The 24,594-nt window shown below is 45.3% G+C and overlaps 1 protein-coding gene across 3 annotated transcripts in view; it reads left to right on the forward strand.

The window, feature by feature from the left end:
* PLPP4 (phospholipid phosphatase 4) overlaps positions 1–24,594 on the forward strand; it is an 89,820-nt gene that overhangs the window by 60,304 nt on the left and 4,922 nt on the right. For 2 of the 3 annotated variants that reach the window (XM_047703186.1, XM_047703188.1), the window contains 2 exons: positions 19,098–19,268; positions 22,552–23,559. In XM_047703186.1, coding sequence (XP_047559142.1) covers positions 19,098–19,268; positions 22,552–22,766 — 386 coding nt within the window. In that variant the 3' untranslated portion in view covers positions 22,767–23,559. Of the gene's footprint in view, positions 1–19,097; positions 19,269–22,551; positions 23,560–24,594 lie in introns of those variants that run through there. The other variant, XM_047703187.1, reaches the window with a different exon arrangement.

The following is a 24,594-nucleotide window of genomic DNA, read 5'->3' on the forward strand; positions in this document are numbered from 1 at the left end:
ATAAATTTTTTGGAAAAAATAATCTAGATATTAGTTCTTTGTTGGTTATTTGTGCGTTAAACCTCTTCTACCTCTCTGTGCCTACCTTTTTCATGATCTTTTTGTTTATTTGTTTGGTTTTGCCCCCCAGATTTAATTTGTATGTTCATTCTTCTATTAATTCATTCATTGTAATAATTGTTTTGTTATTATAGAAGTAGTACATGCATACAATGGAAAGTTACTACTTCCCAGAAGTCAGCAACATTAAAACACCTTCGCGCATATTCTTCTGGGTTGGACAATGTGTGTGTGTGTGTCTTGTGTGTGTGTTCAAGATGAAAATTCAGTCAATAATGTCTCCCTTTCCATTTGAGTACATGTTCATCTCATGACCTATGCAAACCATCTTCAGATATTTTCAGTGTTCTTTACAGTGGTGGTCAAGCCAGTATCCAAAGCAGGATTTTAGAGGAACCAGATACTCAATAATAAATGCAGTCAGTTTGATCAGTCCTTTTTTTATGATTAGTACTTGTGGTGTTTTTGTCAAAATACGTCTCCCAACCTCAAGACTCTGCTAACTTCTAATTGCCCTTCCATTTTGTTGTCTTTTTTAGGTTTGTAATCCATCTGGAATTGATTTCTGGGTATGGTGTATGCTCTACAATAGAGGTTCAGTTTTATTTTTTCCATATGGATACCCATTTTCCCAGCGCTAGTTAGTGACTTACACTGATCTATAACCCAGCCTGTGCCAAATTTCCTGTCCACACAAGGATGGGTCTTTTCCTTGTCTCTCTCTGTTCTGACCCATGGATCTTTTTTGCTTATTTCTATAGCAATGCTACATTGTTCTAATCACTCTGCATTACAATAATGTGAGATTTAGTGGAGCAAATCCCCAGGTTGGGCTAGATTGGGCTATCTTTTGAGTGTAAATTTCGGTGGCTTAAAACTTTTTAAAGAAAGGTTTTCTGGGGGGCATCTGAGTGCTCAGTCAGTTAAGCATCTGACTCTTGATTTCAGCTCAGGTCAGATCTCAGGGTTGTGAGATTGAGCCCCCATGTGTGGCTCTGTGCTGGATGTAGAGCCTGCTTGAGATTCTCTCTCTCTTTCCCTCTGCCCCTCCCCACCCCACTCATGTGCACACTCTCTCTTAAAAAAAAAAAAAAAAGAAAATTGGGTCTTGCTTATGTGACATGTATAACTGTGGTGACTCAGGGGCCCAGACACTATTGTCATCTCACTATGTGCTCCCACAAGGGAGAATAGAGCTTGGAGGATCATGTCTTAAATGCTTAGAAGTGACACATGTCAGTTTTGCTTGTATGTCATTGGCAGAACTGGTCACATGACCACATCTAATTTCAAGGGGGTTGGGGAATATAATTCTTTAATCACTAGAATTAGAGGATTGACTACCACATCTCTGACCTTGTTCTTCTTCAGTAGTGTTTTGGCTGTTCTCAACCATCTGTTCTTCCATATGCATTTTAGAATCAGCTGGTCAAGTTGCATGAAAATCCTAATTGAGACCTTGATTGACATTTTATTGAATCTGTGGTTCAGCTGGGGAGCTGTGATACCTTCCTGTCTAAGTGCATGGTATAATTGTATTTCAATCTTAATGTCTGTGAGTAGTTTTATTTCCACATCATTTAGCACATTAATTGTAGATAGTTATATTCATATTGCTACCGTAAATTTTATTTTTTAAATTATGTTTTCTATCTGATTGTTTTCTGTTATCCAGGAATAGAATTGACTTTGGTATATTGATATTTTAATGCAGAAATTCTTTCAAACTCCCCTAGTAATTCTGATTACTTATATGTAAATTATTTTGGGTTTTCTACAAAGAAAATCTATTTACCTACAAATAATGACAGTTTTATTTTTTCCTTTCTAATTCTTAAACCGTTTTTATTTCATTCTTTTATATTCACCAGCTAGGACTTCCCTATAGTGTTTTAGAAGTGGGGATTAGCTAGCATCCACGTCCCATTACTGATGTAAAGGGGATGTTTTAAACATTTTACCACTAAGTATGACTTTTTGTAGACATTTTTTATCAGGTTCCTTTTATTTCTGATTTGTAGCGATGAGTTTTGAATTTTGCGCATCAACAAGTTATGTGTTTTTCTCCTTTAGTTTGCTAATGTGGTGATTTATAGTCATTAATTATTAAAATATGAAACAAGTGTTAATTCTTGTAATTAACCCATTTTGGTTAAGCTGTGTTCCCCTTTTTTCTTAATGCTAGATTTGGTTGATAATATTCTGTTAAAGACGTTTGTAAATACGTTCTGAGTGATGTTGGTTAATAATTCTCATTTCTGGTACCGCAGTTGTCTGGTTTTGTAATCACTGTTACCAAAAGCAGACTGGAGTACAAAAAAGAAAGACAGGACCTATAAAATCCACCAAAATTGTTGGAAGCCTTATTCTTTACTTCAGTGACTGACAGGTCAAACATAAGTGGGAAAACATAGAAGATCTGAATAGCACAGTTAAGCTTCATAAAATGAGTTTTCCCTTATGTTTAATTCTTTGTAAAGAGTCTGTGTAAGATGATTTATTTCCTTTTGGAATGTCTGACAGGTAGGCCCATAAAATATTTGGTCCTAGAATTTAAAATACTGAATCAATTTACAGTTATAAAGCTCTTGTGTTTTACCTGTTTTTTCTTGAGATATTTTTGGTAATTTGTATGTATTTTTAGATTAGCTTAGTCCTTTCACATAAACTTTCAAATGTATTGATACAAAGTATTTCATAATATCCACTTGTTCTCAAATAATATCTGTATTACTAGTTTTTATATTGGCTATATGTGCCTTCTCTCTCCTTCTACCCTGAATTCTTTTCTTGTTTATCTTGTCAGTTTAATTTGTTACTCTTTTCAATATGCCCTTTTCCTATGAGCCTCTGTGCTATGTGTTTGCTTTACTTTTCATTATTCCTGTTGCTATCTTTAGTATTTCCCACTTCCAACTTTCATTTTATTCTGCTCTTTTTTCTTTTAACTTACTGAGTTAACATTTCATGCATTGCTGTTCTTTCTTCCTTTTCTAACTTAAGTGACTTAGGCTGTGAATTTTCCCATAAATTTTGCTGAGCTACATTCTGTAAGTTTTAATACATAGTTTTCCTTAAATTTACTTTTGAAAATTTTCTAATTTTCATTTTTTTTTCTATGACTCATAAGTTGATTACAAGGGCTTTTTTAAAAAAAAATCCTAAACATATGATATTTTTCTTGTTATATTTTTTAAACAATTTATAGTTTAATTGCATTGTGATTGGATTATGGGATCTGAAAATTACCAGTCCTTTGATCTTGAGGCTAGCTTTGTGGCTTAGCATATGGTCTGTTTTCATTTCACATGGCTGAAAAAGGAATGTAAATTTTAAAATTGCAAGATCTAAAGCTGTACCTATGTCCAAGCTTGTTGTGCTAGCCAAATCTCATGTGTCTAATTTTTCTGTTTATGCTTAATTCATTAATTACAAAAATGTGCATTAAAAAGTTCTACCCTCGGAGTCAATGTCACAGTTCTGGGGTCTTATAATTTTGAATATTTTTGCTTGTATACTTTGAAGTGCTGTGTATACGTAGTTTAGAATTGTCCTATTTCCTATTCTACTTTCTTCTTCCTTTATAATTAAGCCATGACTGTCTTTATCTCTAAAGTTGTTTTTATAATAAACAGTATCAGACTTTACCATTGAAATCAGCTTTTTCTTGGTTAATATTTACTTTTTACATCTTTTCCTATTCTATGCCTATGCTCTGAGTTTTATGTATGTATTTTTTTAACTTTTAGCTGGGGAGCTAATTTTACTTACAGTTGTTGTCATTACTCCTATGTTAGGGTTTATTTATATCATTCATTACATAGTGTTTTCTCCTTCCTTCCTGTACACTTTTTATGTTATAATTTCATTACTTTCCTCTTTTCTTCAGAGGTTCTATCAATTCTCTAGTTTAACACACATAGTTAACCAAGTCTTGAGTCATTTAATATCTTTGGTTTTCCCTTCTGAACATTTAGTATGGAGACACTGAAAGCTTTCTGACAATTGCATTCTCACTTACCTGGTAGATCTCTGGCGTTTTCATCCAACCTTGTTCTTTCTCTCTCTCCCCCAACAGAACCACCAACCCATGTGTGTATAACCCTTGTACAACCCATGAGCGTGTAACCAATGTACAACCTGGGTACGTGTGGGCCATGTACAACCCATGCATGTGTAACCTGTATATAACCCATGAGCGCGTAACCTGCAGACAACCTGTGTGCGTGTGACCCGTGTGTGTACCGATACTTCTGCTTATCATCCCTTGTCTACCTTAGCCCGTCCACCTTCTGCCTCAAACAGAGCCATTACATTTCCTTCTTTGGTATTCTTTTTTTAGATAAATGCCTTGTTTTTGATTTTTCTAAATTTCCTTTGTTTGACCTCATGCTTGGCAGATGGCTTTACTGTGGAGTTCTAATTTGGCAGTTACTGTCTCTCTGAACTCGGACGATTGTATTTCACTGTTCTCTTGCTTCAATTTTTTTTGGTGTTTTTGGCGTTCAGTTGTAAGTCTGACTGTTGTTCCTTTGTTAATACTGTGTTTTTCCATCCCAGGTCCTTTTACCATCTTGCTTTTCTTGTGTGTCATAAAGTTTCATTATTATGTGTCTTGGCATGGGTTTCCTTTCACATATCTTGTGCAAGATTCACTGGGCTCCCTAAATCTCAGGTTTGTGTCTGTCAATTTTCTGAGAGGCTCCAGCTGTTGTCTCTTGAACATTGCTCCTCCCTATTTTCTATCATCATCTCCTCTACTTTGGAGCCACAGTCCGATTTTCTCACCGTATTATCCACATCACGTAACCTGTCCTGCGAATTCTGCACCCCACCCCCACCCCCATCTTCTAACTGCATTCTGGAAAAAATTGAATCTGTTCTCCAACTTATTCATTCTCTATTCAGCATTGTCTCACATGCTTCTTTAATCTATCAAGTTTTTAAGTTCAATTACTCTATTTTTTTATTTATAGAATTCTATTTGGTTCTTTAAAAAAAATCTGCTTCATTATTTTTTTTATATAGTACATGTTCTTTGTCCCGCTTTTCCTGGCTTCCCTATAATTTCCTTAAACACATTGCAAATAATTATTTTACATTCTATGCCTTATAATATCTGAAGTTGTTATGAGTCTGTTTTTCCTATAAATACCCTGAAATCTTTTGTGTTTTGAGCTTTCTTACTCTTGCTTTTTCTTTTGTTTTTTGTTTTTTTTTTTGAAGATTTTATTTTTTTAATTTATTTGAGGCAGAGAGAGCAGGCAGTGGGGAAAAGGGGGAGAGAGAATCTCAAGCAGACGCCCACTGAGTGGGGAGCCCCGTGCAGGGCTCAGTCTCACGACCGTGAGATCAGGACCTGAGCCAGAATCAAGAGTTGGGTGCTTAACTGACTGAGACCTCCAGACGCCCATTAACTGGGCTTTTAATTTATTCCTAAAACTTTGTTTGGGGGAATATTTTTTATGTCTGGATTGAAGGCGAATTTTTCCAGAGATCACTACCTGCTCCGGGTCCATCCAGACTTAATTCTGCCCATTACGTTGTGTGGGGACCATACGAGAAGCACAAATTGGACACCAAAATCCTGCGAGAGGCGTGTCACGGTTGTGAGGTCTCCACACAGCGCAAAGATGGAGACAGGCAAGGCTCCTTATTGTTTCCCCCTTCTTTACTCTGAGTAAGCTTTATTCTGGGGTCTCCTGTTAGACTCGCCAGCTGGGTTAAGCCTGGGTCTGTGTCTCTTCACCCCTCGGCCTCATGGCAACCTCAAGGTAGGGGCTCAAGGTCTGCAGGTTTCTGTGAACACACTCAGGGCACAGTCTGACTTGGCCGTTTCCCTGTATCTAAGACCGACGCTTTCCTTTCATTTTGAGGGAACTTGCTTTCATTAATTCTTCTCTGCGTGTCAGTTCAGTGATAAGTGGAAAAGATTGCTGCTTGCTTTTGTATTTCACTCCGCATTTAGTTACTTCCATCAGCAATGAAATCCTGGGTTGGGGATGTGTCAGCTCTTTTCTGTGCTTGGGAAGGAGACTCATTCGGGGTGGAGAAGCAGACAGATCTGGGTTTGAGGCCGGCTGTGGCGTTTCTTATCGGTTTCCCAGCGTCTCTAATGCCACCTTTCCTTTGTACAGTGGATTTCTGTTTACCAAGTACTTTCACAAAAATCGTGTTTTGAGACTTGGGTGAGACAGATCATTGTCCCCATTTGGCAACTAGTAAGACTGCTGGTGGGGCCCCCACTCTGACCCGGAACCCAGATCGTATAACACCTGGAAGAGTTCTACTTTTCTTCTATTTTGGGTTGTCTCGGAACGAAGGATTCAGAAGAGCCCCGCAGGTGGGATTCAGTTTGCCGTGTAGAGCAAGTTGCCACTTGGATGTTGTCTTAAGGAAGGTCTTCTGAGATCAGAGATAAGGCCCGGGAGCTTCTGTCTACATGGAGTTGGGGTCATCCTCCTGGTAGGTTCACCAGCCTGGAAGCTCCCTGAACCCCATAGTTTGGGGGGATTTTCATGGAGGCTTGATCATATAGGCATGATCGATCACCGACTCTGTTTCCAGCCCTTCTCTCCTTGCTGGAGAATGGCAGGTGGAGCTGAAGGTCCCAAGCTTCTTTTCATGGCTTGGTCTTTCTGGTGACCAGTGCCCATCCAGGAACCCACCCAGAGCCACCGCACTAGAACAAGAGATGCTCCTAGGCCTTATCACCTGGGAGTTTATAAGGGCTTTAGGAGCTCTGTGCCAGGAACCAGGGGCAAAGACCAATATATACATAGTCTGTCATCTCACATGTTCTCCTCTTGTGTGAGCTGAGATCCCCGATCCGGGCTAGTGCTGGGGGCGGGTTAGAAGGCAGTTTTCCCCTAACAACTGCAGGTAGTGTAACAACTCACAAAAGGTCATGTCCTTGACAGATAGCTGGGCAGTAGCCATCGTTAAGACTTCCAAGGCTTCTCCTGAAGTTCATGCACCCCACGGAGAGGCTGATATCCAGTGAACACACTGGGCATAGTTATGGCGACTGCCTTTTTAGTTGCTTCTCCAGCGTGTGCCTGGCTACTGAAATTTCACCATCAAATTTATGTTCCGCTAAGGCCTTTGGAGGCAAACTAAAATTACTTTTCATTAAAATGTTATCTTGATCTGAAGCTGGCCCGTGCTTTTATCAGCTTCCCTGATGGTGTTATGGAAAAAGGTAATTTCCCCATTTTGAGGGCATATTTTTATATTTATGTTTCAGATCATCGTGGCATATAATCACAGTAAAAAAAAGCAAAAGTTGTCTTGGCAACTTGGGCCTTCTATAGGTCCGGGTGCTCTGGCATGCAAAACCACTTCCCATCTTGGTGACTCTTCAGAGCTCTGTCTGGGGTGATGAGCACCGTTTTACAACTCCTAACAAGGCTTTGTCATCAAGCAGAGTAGGGTGTGTGGTGGGGGGAGGGGTGGGGGAGCCAGAGTGACTTCTGTCATTTAAAAATCCTTACTCCTTCTCTGCTGTTTCCCCTGTTCCCAGGATGGTGCCTCTGAGGACTAACAAAAGGACCTTCTTCCCCCAGAGTCCCTTTCCTCCCAGCCACTGGAGCTCCCTCCGCCCCACCCCCCACCCCCCACCCCCACTTCTTGTGCATTGTGCCTGAGCTGGTCGTGGGTTCTTTTTCTCAGAACAGAATCCTATTTGAAGATGCAGGACTGGGGTTACACAAGGATCTCCCAGTCTTCCCCTCTTCTGTTTGCATTTTCTGTCTCTGACATTTGCTTTCAGACTAATTATGAGCTTTTTGATTCCTTTTCCCCATTGCTCTTCCTCAAACAAGACAGTACTCTCATTTCTATCATGGGATGGGAATCTCGTCTGGCTCAGGAAGTTTAAGTATCTCCCTGCCTAGAAATAGGGGAGGAAGGACATGACCTTTCATGGCCGTAATATTTTTCTGACCCCGAGGACCTTGGCCTGTTGCCGGGGTACTTGATAGAGTACAGTTAAGTTTGTGAAATGAATAAATGGTCTCTACCATTTATATATTCATTTGGTTACCATGTGTTGATTACTTTTCTTGCCAGGCGGTATGCTGCGTCCTCTGGCTTTGGTGGTGACCCTGAAATGTACATGCCTCCCGGGGGTATCAAAACAGATAAGCAGTTAGCACTGCCGTAACTGTAGTCATGCGAAGAAGATTGTGATTTCTTGCTCCATGTAGAAATAATTCACTATTGGGTGCCCAGGTGGCTCAGTTGGTTAATCACCTGACTCTTGAGTTTGGCTCAGGTCATGCTCTCAGGGCTTTGAGTTTGAGTCCTGTATTGGGCTCTGCCCTGGGTGTGGAGCCTGCTCAAGATTCTTTCTCCCTCTCCTCTGCCCCTCCCCATCAAAAGAAATAATTCACCCATTTTAAGGGCTGTATTAACCTTCAGTTAGTAATTGGACCTGTCTGGGCCTCCATTTCTCATCCGTAAAATGGGCCTAATGCCTATGTCACTGTGTTGTCCCAAGGATGAAGTAAGGCCAGGTAATGAAATCTAGCACAGTGCCTGGCGGGTGGAGTCCCTCCGCACCCGATGGTCTTGCCGTCCTGACAGAACATTCTTGGAACCTGCTCAAGTCAGCTCGGGGTCCTCTTTCCTTCCTTTCTACTTTACTGAAACACTGCTCCACCTGTCTGCCGTTCAGACACTTGGAATCTTGTGTTGCTTCCCTTTCTATAGCTTCACTTCATCTGAGAACGCTGTGAGCATCTCTCGTTGTTCCCTGGAATCTAGCCCAGATATCTGGGGTGGGGGGCGGGTGGCTGTCTGTCCCTGGGGAACAGAGGGACTTCTGTTCAGAAGGCTCCAGGAGGATTCTGGGGTTATCCTTGTAGGAAGAACCTTGTAGGAAGTGTGTGAGAGACAGAGAGAGACTGACTATGTATATATCTGGAGGGTGGGATATGGCAAGGAAGAATTGCATGAACCCCCCCCAGCTTGTCTCCCTCACATATGTTATTCTGAGCCAGTGCCTGACTCTACCCCTTCTCCATCATTGGGTGCATCCTTGCCTCCTCCTTCTTTAGTGAAACCTTCCCTGCTTGTCAGAACTGCAGCCATTTATTCTCTGTGCACACTTATTGAGCACCTAGTGAGTGCAGGCACAGGGAGCACAGCCTCTGCCCCCAGAGAGCTTCAGAATCCAGTAGAAGGAAGGTAGATGCTAGGCAATCACATAAAAAGAAGAGTGTGGTGTTAAGTGTTATGAAGGACCAGTGCAAGATATAGTAAGAGCCCAATACACCTGATGGGGGGTGCCAGGGAGGGCCTTGAGGAAGTGACATTTAAGCTAAGACCTGAAGAGTGAGTAGGAGTTAGCTAGGCAGAGAAGGGATGCTCAACACTGTGCTGGCATAGAGCCCCCTGATCTGGCTTCCGTATTATCCTACCGTTCCTTCCTTTCATTAATGTGTTCATTCACTTGTATTTTTTGAGCACCCATGACTTGTTTGGCACTGTCCTTGGTGTGAGTCATATAATAGCAGAGGATGAAGACACCGTCTTTGTCATGGAGCCATCCTGGTGCCACGGGGTTCACATCCTTGTTATCTTGGTACATGCATCTGCTTTGTTTCCTCTTCCACACTTGCAGATTCACTTGGGAGGCAGCATCCTTTTGAGAAAGAGCATGAGTAGGAAGGAGGAGGGAGGGGCAAAGGGATCAGACAATCACCAAGAGCCTCATGCCGGCCATGCAGTTTGTCCAGCGTCTCGTGGACACGCTGTGATTGGTTCTTATAATCACTCTGTTGGACAGCTGCTGACTTGTCCATTTTACAGATGGTGAGCCTGAGTTTTAGAAGTTAAGCACCTTACCCTAGGTCACACAGGTGGCAGGTAGTGGGGTCAGGACGCATACGTAAGTGCACCCAGCTGTGCTACAGAGCTCTTCTCACCTGTGCTTAGATCTTCACTCCATCTCTGACTAGCTGTAGGTTCTCAATTCATGTCGCATCTCTGGAGTTGTATCCAACAGGTCTGTGTGGCCAGCTGGCCTCTTGTAGTGGGTCAAGGTGGTTCTCTCCATCCCTCTGGAGCAGACAGTCAGGTGGTGCTGACTTCAACAGTCCCAGGCTCAGCCTGCCTTCCCAAAGCAGCTTAGAATCTACCTAATCTCCTTCGGTCTAACAGATGGCTTTCAGTTTCTCACCAGCACACCAATTCTTACTAAATCTTAAAGCTGATGGTACTGGAGTAAGTCATTCTTCCTGAGGCTGACATAGCCACTGTGACCATGCGTAGACTCACGGGCAGTTCAGTGACTGGGTTGAATGATATTAGCCCCTGGATCCCAGATAACTGAGGTGGTTTTGCAGAAGCCCTTCCTTCTGTCTGTCTGCCAGCCTCCAATTTTATTTCCTCCATGGAGCTTCCCTTGTTTCCCCATTTTTCCCTCCAAACAAAACTCCTCCATGGCAGGAACGGAGTCTCATGCATTTTCCCATCACTGTGGTCCAGCAAAGTCCGAGGTTCCTTGAGGCCATCGGTAAATAGGTGTTGAGAGAGTGAACGAAGGAATGTGTGACAATAATATACCTTTGTGCTAAGTCCTCCCTCCATTCAACACATATTTATTGGGGCCAGTCCCTGTGTAGGACTGTACAGATCCAAGGGTGAAGAAGGTAGTGTAAGTCCTGCCCTCATGGAGGTTATAGTGTAGTGGGATCTAGGTCTGCCTGGTTATACAAACAAAGAAAAGGAATTATGTGTAGATGCTTACCAAGATAAATCAGGACCTAAATCCTTTCCCTTCAATTGTCTAGTTGAATTAGTTGACACTTTTGGGGTTATTGAATTATATTGATTGTGATGAACTCTTGGCCTTAAAAGAAATTTTAGAAGAATCATTGATTGATGTAAGATTAAAAAGATTTCAAGGATTTTGACAATTCTCTTTCTCCCACCAAAGGTAGACTTTTTGCCTCCTTCATCTGAGCCAAAACAATCTCATTGCTCCTAAACTGGAGAGAAAGCAGGCCACTTTTTAAAAATCACTGTGGTGGGGCGCCTGGGTGGCTCAGTGGGTTGAGCTGCTGCCTTCGGCTCAGTTCATGATCTCAGGGTCCTGGAATGGAGCCCTGCATCGGGCTATCTGCCCAGCAGGGAGCCTGCTTCCCCTTCTCCCTCTCTGCCCGCCTCTCTGCCTACTTGTGATCTCTGTCTGTCAAATAAAATAAACAAAATCTTAAAAAAAAAAATCACTGTGGATACTGAGTCTGCTCTGTAGGTTTCATCAAAATTGACCCTTGAAATTGTAACCCTGTTTGGGTAGTGAAATCCAATGTTAATGATCTTCTGTTGATAATTTTATACAGAATAAATAAATAGCTGTCATTCCTTAAATTCCACTGAATGGTTTTAGGCTACAGATGCACTGTAGATCCACATTCTCCCTAGGATTTGTAGCAATCTACGTTCATCTTTTTTTTTTTTTTTAAGTAAAATCTCTTAACCAATATCTTAGAGTATTAATGAGTCTAGCTTGTCATAGAAAACAGAACAAGCATCTTGGCTACGCTGAACTGTGAATTAAGAAACGATGACATCAAAACTATGGAGGAGAAACTAGTCACATTAAGGCATTGGGGGCCAAGGGACATCAAAGTAGGTTCCGACACAATGAAGCTTGTTCCTAGGGAGTCCTGGGAGAAAAGCTCTGTGATGGGTCACTTAGCACACGCACAGCCTCCTGGCTCTCTGACCTCTCACCCGAGAGCTTCAGGCATCCTGCAAAGTGGGATCAGAAAGATATATCCCCTGACTCATCTCCTTGAGTCTTCAAATCTATTCATTTTACTGGCTAGGATCATTTTATATCTACTGAGAGCCTTGGGGGATGAAGAATTGTATCAGCCTGATACCTAGCTCTAGAAGTCTCTCAGAGCAAGCATGCACTTATATAACTGGAGAACTACAGATTACAAGAGTAGACTTTGTGAAGGCTTTTCTTGCAGAATGGAACTTTACGGAACCAAGGCTATGGGTTAGACAATGATCACTTGGTGCCAAGCACTAAGCGAAGCATTTTACAATTCCTCATGAACTAACTTGCAAGATAATTTTGTAAGGCAAGTGCTAGTAACCCTATTGCACAAATAAGGAAACTGAGACCCCAAGAGGGTGAGCTTTTATGGGAGTTAGGTGGCAGAGCTGAGTCCACACGGGTTTGCCTCAAAAGCCCACGCTCCCCAACAGCACACAATACAGATTTTCCTCAACTTCTGACAGGGTTACAACTCAATAAATCCATGGTAAGTTGAAAATACCATAAGTTGAGAAATGCATTTAACACATCTAAGCTACTACACTTCATAGCTTAGCCTGGCCCCCCCTTGACCATGCTCATACAGCTGGGAAAAATCATCTAACACAAAGCTTGTTTTATAATCAAGTATTGAATATCTCCTGTGACTTATTGAACACTGATCTGAAAGTGAAGAACAGAACGGCTGTAAATGTGCTGGTTTGCCCTGGGGATCATGGGGCTGACCAGGGGCTGCGGCCAGTGTTGCCCAGCATCATGAGAAAGGATCGTATCACAAGTCACAAACATGGGAAAAGGACAAAATTCAGAAATTGAAGTGTGGTTTCTTTTGAATGCATGTTGCTTTCTCACCATTATAAAGAAAAAAAAAAAAAAGTAAGTTGCACCCTTTTAAGTTGGGGACTGTCCGTCGTCCCTGCTGTTGAATGGATTCCTGAGTCCCAACTCTCCTGTGTCACTTAATTTGCTGTTGCTGTTGGTTTAAACAAAATCATCCCAAGCTCAAGTGCTTCTTTGCTTTAGTGTAGAGAGCAGGGACAAATGGACTCGTGTCATTTTCAGCTCAGGCACAGGGGGGATTTAACCAGATGACACTGAAAGATGGGGGTCAGGTGACCGGTCAAATTGGCAGTCCGCAGATCCAGCCCTGTTGGCTCATAGATAAGCTTCGTTTGGTCTGCACTTAATTTTTGATGAGCTGTTAATATGTTAAAATGGAGACATTTACTGCACACATTGGGATTTCCTTCCTTTGCAGAAGATCAAAACTTCTAGGACCACAGAGCCCACATTTCTACATGGCAGACACCAGCTGCATTTTTATTCTTTTTTTTTTTTAAAGATTTTTATTTATTTATTCGACAGAGAGAAATCACAAGTAGGCAGAGAGGCAGGCAGAGAGAGAGGAGGAAGCAGGCTCCCTGCTGAGCAGAAAGCCCGGTGCGGGGCTCGAACCCAGGACCTGGGATCATGACCTGAGCCGAAGGCAGCGGCTTAACCCACTGAGCCACCCAGGCGCCCCACCAGCTGCATTTTTAAAGCAGGTGCATCGTACATGGCAAGGTTGCATCTTTAAATAGGCAGGTGCTCCCCAGTCCTCCCCATTCCCAGCTGTTGTCCCACCGTGGGGTCAGGTGTTAGTTATCATTTACCATCACAAATAAGCCATTGATTTTTTTTCAGAAAGTGAAGTGTTTCTTATCTGAGTGCCTAACAATAGTGGAATAATAAAAGATAGACCCAGAAGGGTTTTCTGCTGCAAAAAGTTGCCTCTAATACCAGTTACTTTATTCCTGTTCCCTATCTGCCTGACCTCCGTGGGCATGACTTGGTGGCACCCATGGTTCAGTTTCTCAATTTATAGACCAAACTGTGGCCCAGAGAGGGAAAGTGACTTGCCCGATGTCATGTATTCAGTTCATGACAGAACCGTGATGAGAAATGTCCAGGTATCGACCAGACATGCTCGTTCCCATGTCCTGGTTTTGGATGGTCTTGTAGAGATGCACTGATGTTCTCAAAACCCCATTCAGTATTAAGATTTATTCAGCCATCTGGTATTGCCCTTCTCCCTCTTGGAGAAGAAAATTCTAGCTGTTTGAGCATCATAAAATGGAAAATTTGTACAGATTACTTTATCAGGGTACAATTCCATTTTTGGCGCCAGGAATGATCAGTTTGCCTGGGAAATTCATTAAAATTAGCAAAAGTGAAAAACACAACACGCAAAGCAGAATCTGTTCCCCCAATTCTTACCTCATTTTATTTTGAAATCTTTGTGTTTGTGCATGCCAATTTTCTTATTTCTGGCAATCATTGGGGTCTGAAAGTCTTCAACTTGCTTTAAAAGTCAATTGAGGAGGGGCGCCTGGGTGGCTCAGTGGGTTAAGCCGCTGCCTTCGGCTCAGGTCATGATCCCAGGTCCTGGGTTCGAGCCCCGCACCGGGCTTTCTGCTCAGCAGGGAGCCTGCTTCCTCCTGTCTCTCTGCCTGCCTCTCTGCCTACTTGTGATTTCTCTCTGTCGAATAAATAAATAAAATCTTTAAAAAAAAAAAAAGTCAATTGAGGGGATTGGGTGGGGAGGGAAACCACATTATCTCAACTAAGCTAGCGCCATAAATAGAACTTAATTTGCAAAGAGAGAGTTATCAACCTGTGGCAATTGGTCTATGAAGCCTGGGAGAAGAACCAGTGATTCCCTTTCAGAATCCCCAGGCAGGCAGAGAGCCCTGTACAGGGGAGGCGACTTGAGATGTCCTGGGCCAGGAGTTGTATTGTGATGCTTTGCTTATCTCCTCTCGTTGAGGACCGTGCCAGGAGTGCGGCTGAAAGTGCCAGAAACAGGGTGGGGAAATCATCCTCCTTCATCTGCTTCCTAGTTTACAGGCTCCAAGAACATTTTTGCTTTTCACAGCCAGATCAACATATAAATATTTACAATCAGCTGTTTCTAGTTCAGACAACTTGCTACCGGCTCTGAAAGCAAGGGGCATATTCGCTTCCTCATAGATCACTGTGAGAGCTTGTGTGTGTTTCACACTCTGGAGAACAAATGAACGAGTTTGGAGCCCCAGGGACAGCTAGAATCCCAGCACCCTCTTGCCCACTGGCTTGGGAGTGCTCTAATCATATATCTGTTGTTCATGATGTTAGCACAATAGGAACACATTTCCCCTATTTTATGATCTTCATCTTCTGAAATGTCCTCCTCCTTGACTGCTCTGCTCTCAGTTCCGTTTCTTAATCATGCTGGAAGGGTGGGGGGGGGGGCTGTGTTTAAGGGGAGAGGCCGGTGGAATGAATCGGGTCTCACCTGATCTACATGAGCATAAAAGGTTTTTCAGCTCTGCAGGGTCACAAGTGCATGTTTCTTTGAGAAGAGAATAGGGTGTCGCTTGGCTCGCCTTGGAAAGCCTTTAAAGACTTACCTGTTTTCTTTCTTTCCCAGTTGAATCGAATCTGAGCCCCGGTGAGCCCCAGGATCTCGGGAGATTACAGGCTGGTCCCAAACCCCCAGCCTCACGGGAGGAGGCGGCAAAACAAAATGTGGGATCGTATGAATTCAGTGCGGTTTGGCAGAGCCTAGTTCTAATTCGGACAGTATTCGGGAAAGCAGAAATGCAAAGTGCCCATGGTGTCCGTGGCTCCCATGTGCCTTCCAGGCCACAAGGCAGAGCCTCCAAAGCCCTTTGCCAAAGGACGTTCTGCTGGCTCAACGTGAATGCCACTGAGAAAGTAACAAGCATGAGGTTTAGCATGAATTTGGAGCCTGTCGTGTCCCCTAGAAAAGTCACCTAGATAAAGTGCTGCTTTAAAAGTGTTGCCCAAAGGCCCAATAGAATATGGAGAAAAGCAGCTGCTGTTGGGTGCCCGCAGGATCTGGACGGTCAAACCCAGCCTTTAAAAATGCCTGTGAGTCCCTGCTCCTTTTCAAAGCAGCAGACACTCCCACACTTTGGAGGGCTGCGGCGTGGGTCCCAGGGCATGAGGGAGAGTACCTTTTACCTGCTCTCCAAAGAATGAGTGCCAGTCCATGGCTGCCAAAGCTGGCCAAATTCGAGTTCCAGGGGGACCAGGAGGTGATCTAGTGCAGCCTGAGGGCCTGGCCTTGAGCTACCTGCCCCAGGTCTTGACCTTGGAGGGTTTTCAGCTGCCCCTTCCCTTGCCCGTGTTGTGCCTCGAGGCTCAGGTGGCTGCTTGAGCTGGGATTTGTCTGTCCTAAAGTCTCCGAATAAATTTGTTTTACGGGGACACAGACAAATTCCTGCCCTCATCTGCCTTGTACTCGTGGACGTCCTCTTTTTGGTTGTGTTTCTTTTCCCAAGAGATGCCAGTTTGGCAACACTTAAGGCTGCCTCTCTGAAATCTTGGAGACTTTCATCCATAACCCTACACAGCCCCAGGACAGTTCTTTTATGCTCCCACATTCAGCATAATTAGCCAGATAGACTTGCTAAGCTGTCTGGTTTGAGTGAATTCCATTACTCCTCCTTAAGAATTCAGGATGAGGCCAGTACCCACCAGAGCCAACTGTCCAGCCTCCCCCTCCCATTCTGCTACCTCAGAGGAGGGTGTAAATGGATAGAAGAAGCAGAGCAATGTGGGTAAGGACGGGAAATTAAGAACCCATTGTGCTTGCTAGGATGGAGGCCAAATGGGACCACTCTCGAGTGCCCTTAAGTCACTTAAAAAACCTTCCAATCGTAGCAAAAATGTAAAACAGGCCTGGACAGTGAAGCTCCTTACATATTCTTCTTTTAAATGGAATATTTAATATGCATGGGCACTGCTCTGCTGTTTATTTAAGTGCTAATTATTGTTCAAAAATGTTTAAGTGCTTCATTTTTATTCCTGAGATAAACCTGATTTAATATTGTTTAAAAAGGAAAAAACAAACAAACAAAAAAAACCCAACCCCTTTCACTTAACTTGGTTGTTGGAAATATTCTTACTTTGGCACAAGCTCATGTTTGTGCCTGGGGGATCCCTTTTAAGAAGACACATTATGGGGGCACCTGGGTGGCTCCATCAGTTAAGCATCTGACTCTTGATTTAGGCTCAGGTCATGATCTCAGGGCCATGGGATCCAACCCGGCACTGGGCGTGGAGCCTACTGAAGATTTTTCTCCCTCTTCCCTCCCCAACCCCACTTATTCTCTCTGTCTCTCTCTAAAAAAAAAAAAAAAAAAAAAGATACATTGTCAGAGATAATTTAGTAAAGCTACAGTTTAACCATTTTTACACGCTGTGGCCACGATTATCTTGAACCTACAATTTGAGGTCCAGCTTTTTCCCCTTAACATGGTACCGTGAGGATTGTCTGTCGCGCCGTGTGAGCTGTGGTTTTCCTGGATGCGTCACAGTCCCCTGAATGGAAATATCACAGTTTGCTTCTCTGTGCCTCTGCATTCCCCATCTTCCATTGTTCTATGATTATAAATAACTCGGCCGGGATATCTTCTAGAGCTGTCCATATTTTTGGAATACTTCCCTGAGGTGCCCTCTTAGGGAGTCTTATAAGAGGCTGAGTGTGTTGGAGGCGGGCCCGCAGACTGGAGAGTGCCCGCAGGTCTCTCGTGGACCCTGCGAGATGCAGAGTCTAACTCAGCAGGTCTGGGCCAGCCTGATGTTCTTTATCCGTCCCTAACTCGGGGACACGGAGGCTGCTCCTCGGCTCGGGCAGTTTCCCCACGCCGCTGGTGGCCTGGCATCCGGAGTGTTTGCAAGATGGTTCTTACCAGGTCCCTGTGGGGGCTGATTACCAAGCAGTCCGCCCCTCTGGAGGATTTTCTCTCCAAGAGGAAAGCTTTGATTAGGTTGGTGTCTAGAGGAGGCAGGGGCTGCGGCTTCTATGAGTGTGCAAAGCTCAACCCTGGCTGGCGCTGGAAGCACTCGGGGAGTACACGCATGCATAGTCACACGCGCACACACTCACATATACATATGCATATGCACACACATGCTCCTACACACACACACACGCACACACACATGCTCGCTTAGGCACACATGCATGTGTCCACACATATACACGCTCACACATACAGCTCATGTGTACTCACTCACATGCATGCACACATACACCCTCAAACATACACATATACTCACACACATATACATACAGACACACTCACACCTATACACACATACTCACATATACACACATGCACGTACTCAAATATACGCACACACATACACACTCATACGCATATAGTTATACACATTCACATGTGCACACTCACTTAGACATGCATGCACACACACTTATACATGTACACACACATACACACTCCCACACACATACATTCTCACACACTCACACTCACACACGTGCTCCAGACCAGCAGACCGGCAGCAGCAGAATGTTCAGCGGCGAGACAGGCTATGAGGATTTTGTAAAGCTTCCTAGGTTTTTTAGGTTTTCACCTTCCTACTCCATGGGTAGCCAGGGTTGCAGATTATTCTAAACCCACGGAAGACTAAACCCGCCCAAAACTTGCTTTAAATCTCACTGAGTTCCAGCTGTGTTCTATACCTGACTGGGTAAGAAGTCTTGGAATTACACAAGCTACACCCGGTCTCTACGCTTTCAAAAACAGATTTAGTGTAGTCATGAGTTGTCTTTGCAATTTTAAAAATCAATAGCCATAATTTTTAGAAGAAAACAAGGCATTCGTCACTGCCAACCTCTCCATCAAACTCACTGCTCCATGGTTGTGCTGAACCCATCTTACTGAGCACCACCAAGCCCCAAATCTCTCCCTTTCCCTCACTCTTCAAATCTAAGGAGTCATCACAGTCTTATATTCTGTGCACACTTTTTTCTTATAGAACCCAACACATTATATTGAAGTCCTCTCTACACATGGCTGTGTCTTTCAACCAGACCTTGAGACCCTTGACACAGAAAGAGCATTGGACACACTTTGTTATTCCCCCACCTAGAGCAGTGTCTGTCTAACGCACATAGCTACCCATTAAATCATTGTTGAGTGAATGAATGAATGAATGAATGAAATAGAATAGATTTTGATCAGACACAAGCCTGGAAGGTCATTCTCATTGTTAAAACTTTCATACCAGCGTGGTTCTAGCAAGAGCACAGATTGCCTAGACCGTGCATGGTGCCAGTATGCCTTGGCCCTGGGGTGTGCAAGATGGTAGACAGGATGCCCAGGACATGCTGTGTCCCTGCCACTTACCACCTGCTAGTGTAACACCTGCTGTTTCTCTTTGGCAGTTGCCTTTTCTGGCCTTGGCTTCACGACGTTCTACTTGGCTGGCAAGCTGCACTGCTTCACCGAGAGTGGGCGGGGGAAGAGCTGGCGGCTCTGTGCTGCCATCTTGCCCCTGTACTGCGCCATGATGATTGCCCTGTCCCGTATGTGTGACTACAAGCATCACTGGCAAGGTGAGTCCCTGCCCAGGGCCTGCCTTGTCCTCATGGTGTCGTCTGACACTCTCCTGAAGGGAGGGGTGTAGAAAGGTACCCATTCAGGGGGAACCAGCTGCCCACTGTCAGACCAGTGTAGGTTGAAATAACCACAGATACAGTTTTTAGAGAAAACCTGCCTGTGCGTGTGAGCTCTGACCTCCATACTGCCCTTATTGGAGGTAGCATGGAAGCCGCTCCTTTCCCTCTGTGCCCAGGTTCCAGCAGGAAGGCAGACCCTGGGCCTCAGACCCAACTGTGACCGCCCTGCTCCATCACTTGCCTCAGTCTTTAGACTTGGTGCCAAGTGGTTTTTGGCTCCTTTCACATCTCACATCTGTCACACAAGGACGTATCTCTCACCACAGATGCACTTCCAAAGGATGGGTCCAGCCCAGGGATCAACGCCAGTGGCGTTCTGAGCCGCTGCTATGAGGCTGTTGTGAGGTTTACCTGCATGTGACTCCTGGAGTATCTGAGACAAGGAAAACTAACAGCCAACAAATGCGGGGCTGGAATAAAACTGCAGCACGCCCTGTCCCCCAGCAGACAGGCTGCTGCTCACAGCCAGCTGACCGTCTCTAGCGGCTGCCATGGCAAGCAGGGAGCAGGGGCAGAGGGGACGTCCATGGGACTCCGCACCCCCAGCAGCGCAGGATGGAGGGCCACGTTCCCCACAGGGCGAGCCTCAGGTCACCTTGACCAGGCCACCCTGACACAGGGAGCCAGCTCGGGGGGTGGGTCTGGAGCGGTGGCCAGGTGTCTGCATTAACATGCATGTCGGTCATTTCTGATGAATTCTGAGCGGCTTTGGGGAAGAGCTCTAGTGTGTCGACTTCAAGCCAACAGACTGAATTATACATGTGCCAAATCCAGTTTCCCGCGATCTGAATGACTTTCCCCATCAGCCTGTGGTCTGTTCGTCCTCTCCCTTGCCCTTTCCTGCTGCCCTCAGGTGGTTCTCCTCCTCCCCTTTCCTGTCTCTGCAGCCAGCTGCCTTGTGTTCCCGCACACTTCTGGCCTCTTCCCAGCTATTTATTCCAGGGGTGGTGATGTAGCAGATGAGGCCAGAGGTGAGGGGCGCTCCTAGCTGGGGACACCATCTCCCCATCTTTTCTGGGGCCTCCCACTCCTCCTGGTACTTCTCCATCTCCCTCCCTGGCCTCAGCTCCACTCTCCAGACTCCTGGAAGCTCATGCTCTGGGCTTCCTTCTAGCAGCAGCTTTGAGCTAAGAGCCACGGCTTCAGGGTAAAGAGAGAGACTGATGCATGGTCTCCACAGGTGGATGGGTCAAGTAGGGATGAGGGTCTTGAGGCCCTCCTGAGGGGGGCAGTCACTAGAAGCCATAAGGCTGAGCCCTGTGCCCTCCCTTGCGATCTACTTTGAACAACAACTCGGACGGAGCTCCAGATGACACAAAGCTCCATCATGGGAGGGCGGCAGGGGCAGAGTCGCCGAGCCAGCAGCACCAAGGCCTACCCACCGGGCACGGCACTAGTTTCCAACAGAATCATTATTGCCCAGATGATGAGGGCGTCTCTCCATGAAGAACAGGACGGGCTGGCTAGTGTCTTATGGATGGCTCTTCATTTATCCCTTGTGAGGTGTAGTTTCTTCTTCTGAGCTTGGGAACAATCACCCCCCAGTACTTCACATGCTCTTTTACAGACCGAATGAAATCATGGATCCGAATGTATCTTGTGAGGGAAAACATACCACACAAACGCAAATTGGTATCGTTGCTTCCCGCATTGTTTCTGGAGAAGGATGAGTTGTGTTTCCCCAACAACTGATTTAGACGCAGACGTGTTTTTGGAACGCGGTCTGTTTGTGAGCCATGAGTCCCTGGTTTGCACTTCGATTCGGGCACTTTGGATCTGTGAAGCGATGACGGGTTTCATCCTTGAATAGAGTGCCGCTTTATCCTGCAAGGCAGTCAGGGCCTTTGTGAAGTGAACTTGTCCTGAAACCCTCAGACCTGAGATCGGCCTCTCTTAAATACTTGTGGTCCTGGTTGGTTTTCCCTCATTCCCTTGCTGGGGCTGGTACATCAGGAAAGGATGAAGACTCACAGTCCCAGGCTTTCCAGACGTGGTGGGCTCGTGATGCACCCGGGGCCTTGAAGGCCTGTTCGCAACAGGGCTTGAGACCCGTCTTCTCCAGTGGACGCAGAAAGGAGCTTGGAGCAGTAGAGGGAGACTAGTAATGCTCTGTGGGCTGATAGGAAAGCAGAGCAAGAGAATTTATGTTCAGTGATGTTTAGGGCCAGACTTGAGCTATACTAGACTCCCACAGGCAAAACTGAATGTATGTGGGGTGTTCTAGGTCATTGATGTGGCCTAAAGACCAGTTCACTGGTGTTGTCTATTCAATTCTTAACCCCAGAATCAGCCAGGAGAGGAACATGCGTGATTTCCTTGGACTCTTTAACGGGCTCAGAAATGAGTCTGGCTCATTTGACCTGAATTCCCTTTTATGAGGCCGTCTGTCGCTGTCTACACCCGTGGTCTCAGCAGGGGGTGACTTATACCTCCAGGGGACATTTGGCAATATCTGCAGATATCTTTTTGGTCTGTACAACTGGGGGCTGGTGGTGGTAGTGGTTGCTCCTGGAGCCTGGTGGGGAGAGGCCGGGTTTACTGCTAAACCTCTTACAATGTACAAGACAGTGCCTCCCTCACAGCACAGACCTCCCCGGCCCTGGATGGCTGCTGCTGACGTTGAGAAGCCCTGATCTAAGGTGTACCTCGGCACCATCTTTCCTCCCCCTTATTCCATGTTAAGAAGCAGCGGTGTCCAACGAGCGGGGAATTTTATTCATTGAACACTCACTCATTAAGGGAGTCATCAGGGAGGCCTCCCAGGTTTCCAGCTTGGAGAAGGGATGGGCAGTGTGGGTGTGCGTTTGAGGCAGGATGCCTGATGCAGAGAAATAAGTTGTTTTCCTTCGCAGACTGAGCCCAGTGACCGTGGGCAGGCGCCGCCCATCATGATGGGAATCCACGCAGAGCCCCGCAGGCGTCAGCAAAACCCAAATCCCTCTCATTATAGACTTTAGTTAACAGCATTAATATTATGAGATTTTTATGACTCCATTTCAGTTTTAACTTATACAACTGTGTCTAATATAGAAGTACATCCAATTACTCGATTACATATTCTTATCCAATAAATAGCCCATAATCCCAAATGCCTCCCTCTTTCCATTACCATGGTTATTTTCTGTTATCAACACCCTTCTTGTCTTTTCTGCCTTCCCAGCTCCACTCCAAACAGACAAGCCTGTTGTTTTATTAAGTGAAGAAGATGGAGGGCACAGGCCAGGGCAGGAAGAGGCCTGTGAAACATTTAGCAGGACTTGTGCAGAAATAAAGCCAGATGGATGGGTCCTGAGGCCGTACATGGCTGAGAGTCTCCATGTCTTTATGATATGCCACCTTTCAGGTCATGTGGAAGCTATAGGGTTTCATGGGTGATGCTAACTGCCAAGCCCAGCACCCCAAAAAGAGGTTGACCTTTGTGATTAGCCACGTGTTTTCAAGAGTTAAAACTTACTGAACTCCCCTGCTGAGAAAAACGTGTGGAGAAAAATGTAGAGAAAGGACAGAGATTCTTACTGAACTCACTTCTGCCTCAACTCATAGGCTTGTGGGTTTATGATTTCTAGTCCGTGAGAAATCACAGGAGTGGCAGGAAGGTATTGTTTGCTATATGAGTGGACATAATCGTGAGCTCACTCTGCCCCTCAAATTCCTGTATCTGGATCTAGGATTTCCTCATGCGACTCCTCATTTGGGAGTAATCTTCCAACTGACACTGTTTTCTATAATCATAATGTCATTTAAGTGGCCCTGGGTGCTTGAGTGGTGTTTCACTCTAAGAAAGAGCATCCCCTCTGAATGTAATACAGAAAAGTGGGTCTCAAGGGAGGAAACGGTCCTTCGTTCCCACCCAGCCCGAGGTTAGCAAGCATCCGTGGCCATCACAGATGCCATATTTGGCCGGGCTGAAGTGTTCGGGAGCTGCCACTGCCTTCCCCATGTTTCCCTGGCTGGGCTGTGAAGGGTTTGTGATTTGAAATGAATTTTTGTGTAGTTACCAGACTTCAGGAGATGATCAGCCCTGCAGATGAGGTGGTTGGGAAGAGCCAGGAAGAGGCTGCTACCCCTTCCCTGCTAAACACACACACACACACACACACACACATACAGTTGAGGGATATACTCTGTTGACCAGGTGTTTCCCTGCTCTGTCAGAAGCAGTCTCTAGATTTTCTAAACAAAGTGACTTGAAAAGGAGCCCTTGGCACTGGGTATGGTGCATAAACAATGAATTTTGGAACACTGGAAAAAAAATTAAATTAAAAAAAAAAAAAAAGCAAAGCAAAGGAGCCCTTGAAATTATATTACTGTTCCTAACAGGATCGCACCGCCTTGAGTAAAACAGAAGCACTGAGAGTCTCCCACAGATGTTCTCGGTCTGGAGTGAACTGATTTCAAACCATTTTCCCTCCACGGTGGGCTGCCCTCTGTGGCAGGGTCTGTATTCACATTCAGCATCAGCTGCGGAATGTTGCTCAGGGTCTGGAAGCCTCTCCGCCTCTCGGCCTTATGAGTCTGCCCACCTCTCCCTTCCTATCCTAGGCGTCCCCCACAGGAGGGCTGAGGCTGTGTGCAACCCCCGGTTGTCTGCCCCCCTCCCTCAGAACCCACTGGACGGCGCTTTGGGCCAGGCCAGAGGAGCATGAGTCAGGCCCTCTGCCCTCTCGGCCTCCAGGTTAGCCCTTGCCTTCCGCTGTTGCTCGGTCCCCAGGGATGAGGGATGTTGGCTGCTCACAAGTCTCGTTGATGACAATGACCTCCAGGCTTCACGTCATTCCCATCCTTCTCCCCTCTACTTCCTCTCATTTTCTCTGGTGTTTCTTGTGGGTTCTCTGCTCAGGGTATTTCTAGAATCCGACTCCCTCTGTAGGTGGGCTTCGTTCCCTTCCCCCTCCTAGCTTTGGCTCAAGTGTCCCCTTCTGGGTGAGGACGTTTCGTGATGACCGCTCTTGGAACCGCAGCACTTTTGCCGCGCTCCCTGTCGCTCTCATCTTGCTCACGCATCTCTAACAAACCACGTAGTTTGCGGTGTGTTGATCATTGTCCTTATCCATTACAACAGAAGTCTGCAGGCTTTTTCTGCAAAGGGTCAGACAGTAACTATCTTGGGCTTTGTGTGAGCCGGACGGTCTCTGTTGCAACTCCAGGATTTGGCTGTAGTCGTGTGCAAACAGCCGTGGACAACACGGAGCCGGTTGCTCAC

The sequence above is a fragment of the Lutra lutra genome, chromosome 14, assembly GCF_902655055.1.
Source record: "Lutra lutra chromosome 14, mLutLut1.2, whole genome shotgun sequence".
NCBI classification, from domain to species: domain Eukaryota; kingdom Metazoa; phylum Chordata; class Mammalia; order Carnivora; family Mustelidae; genus Lutra; species Lutra lutra.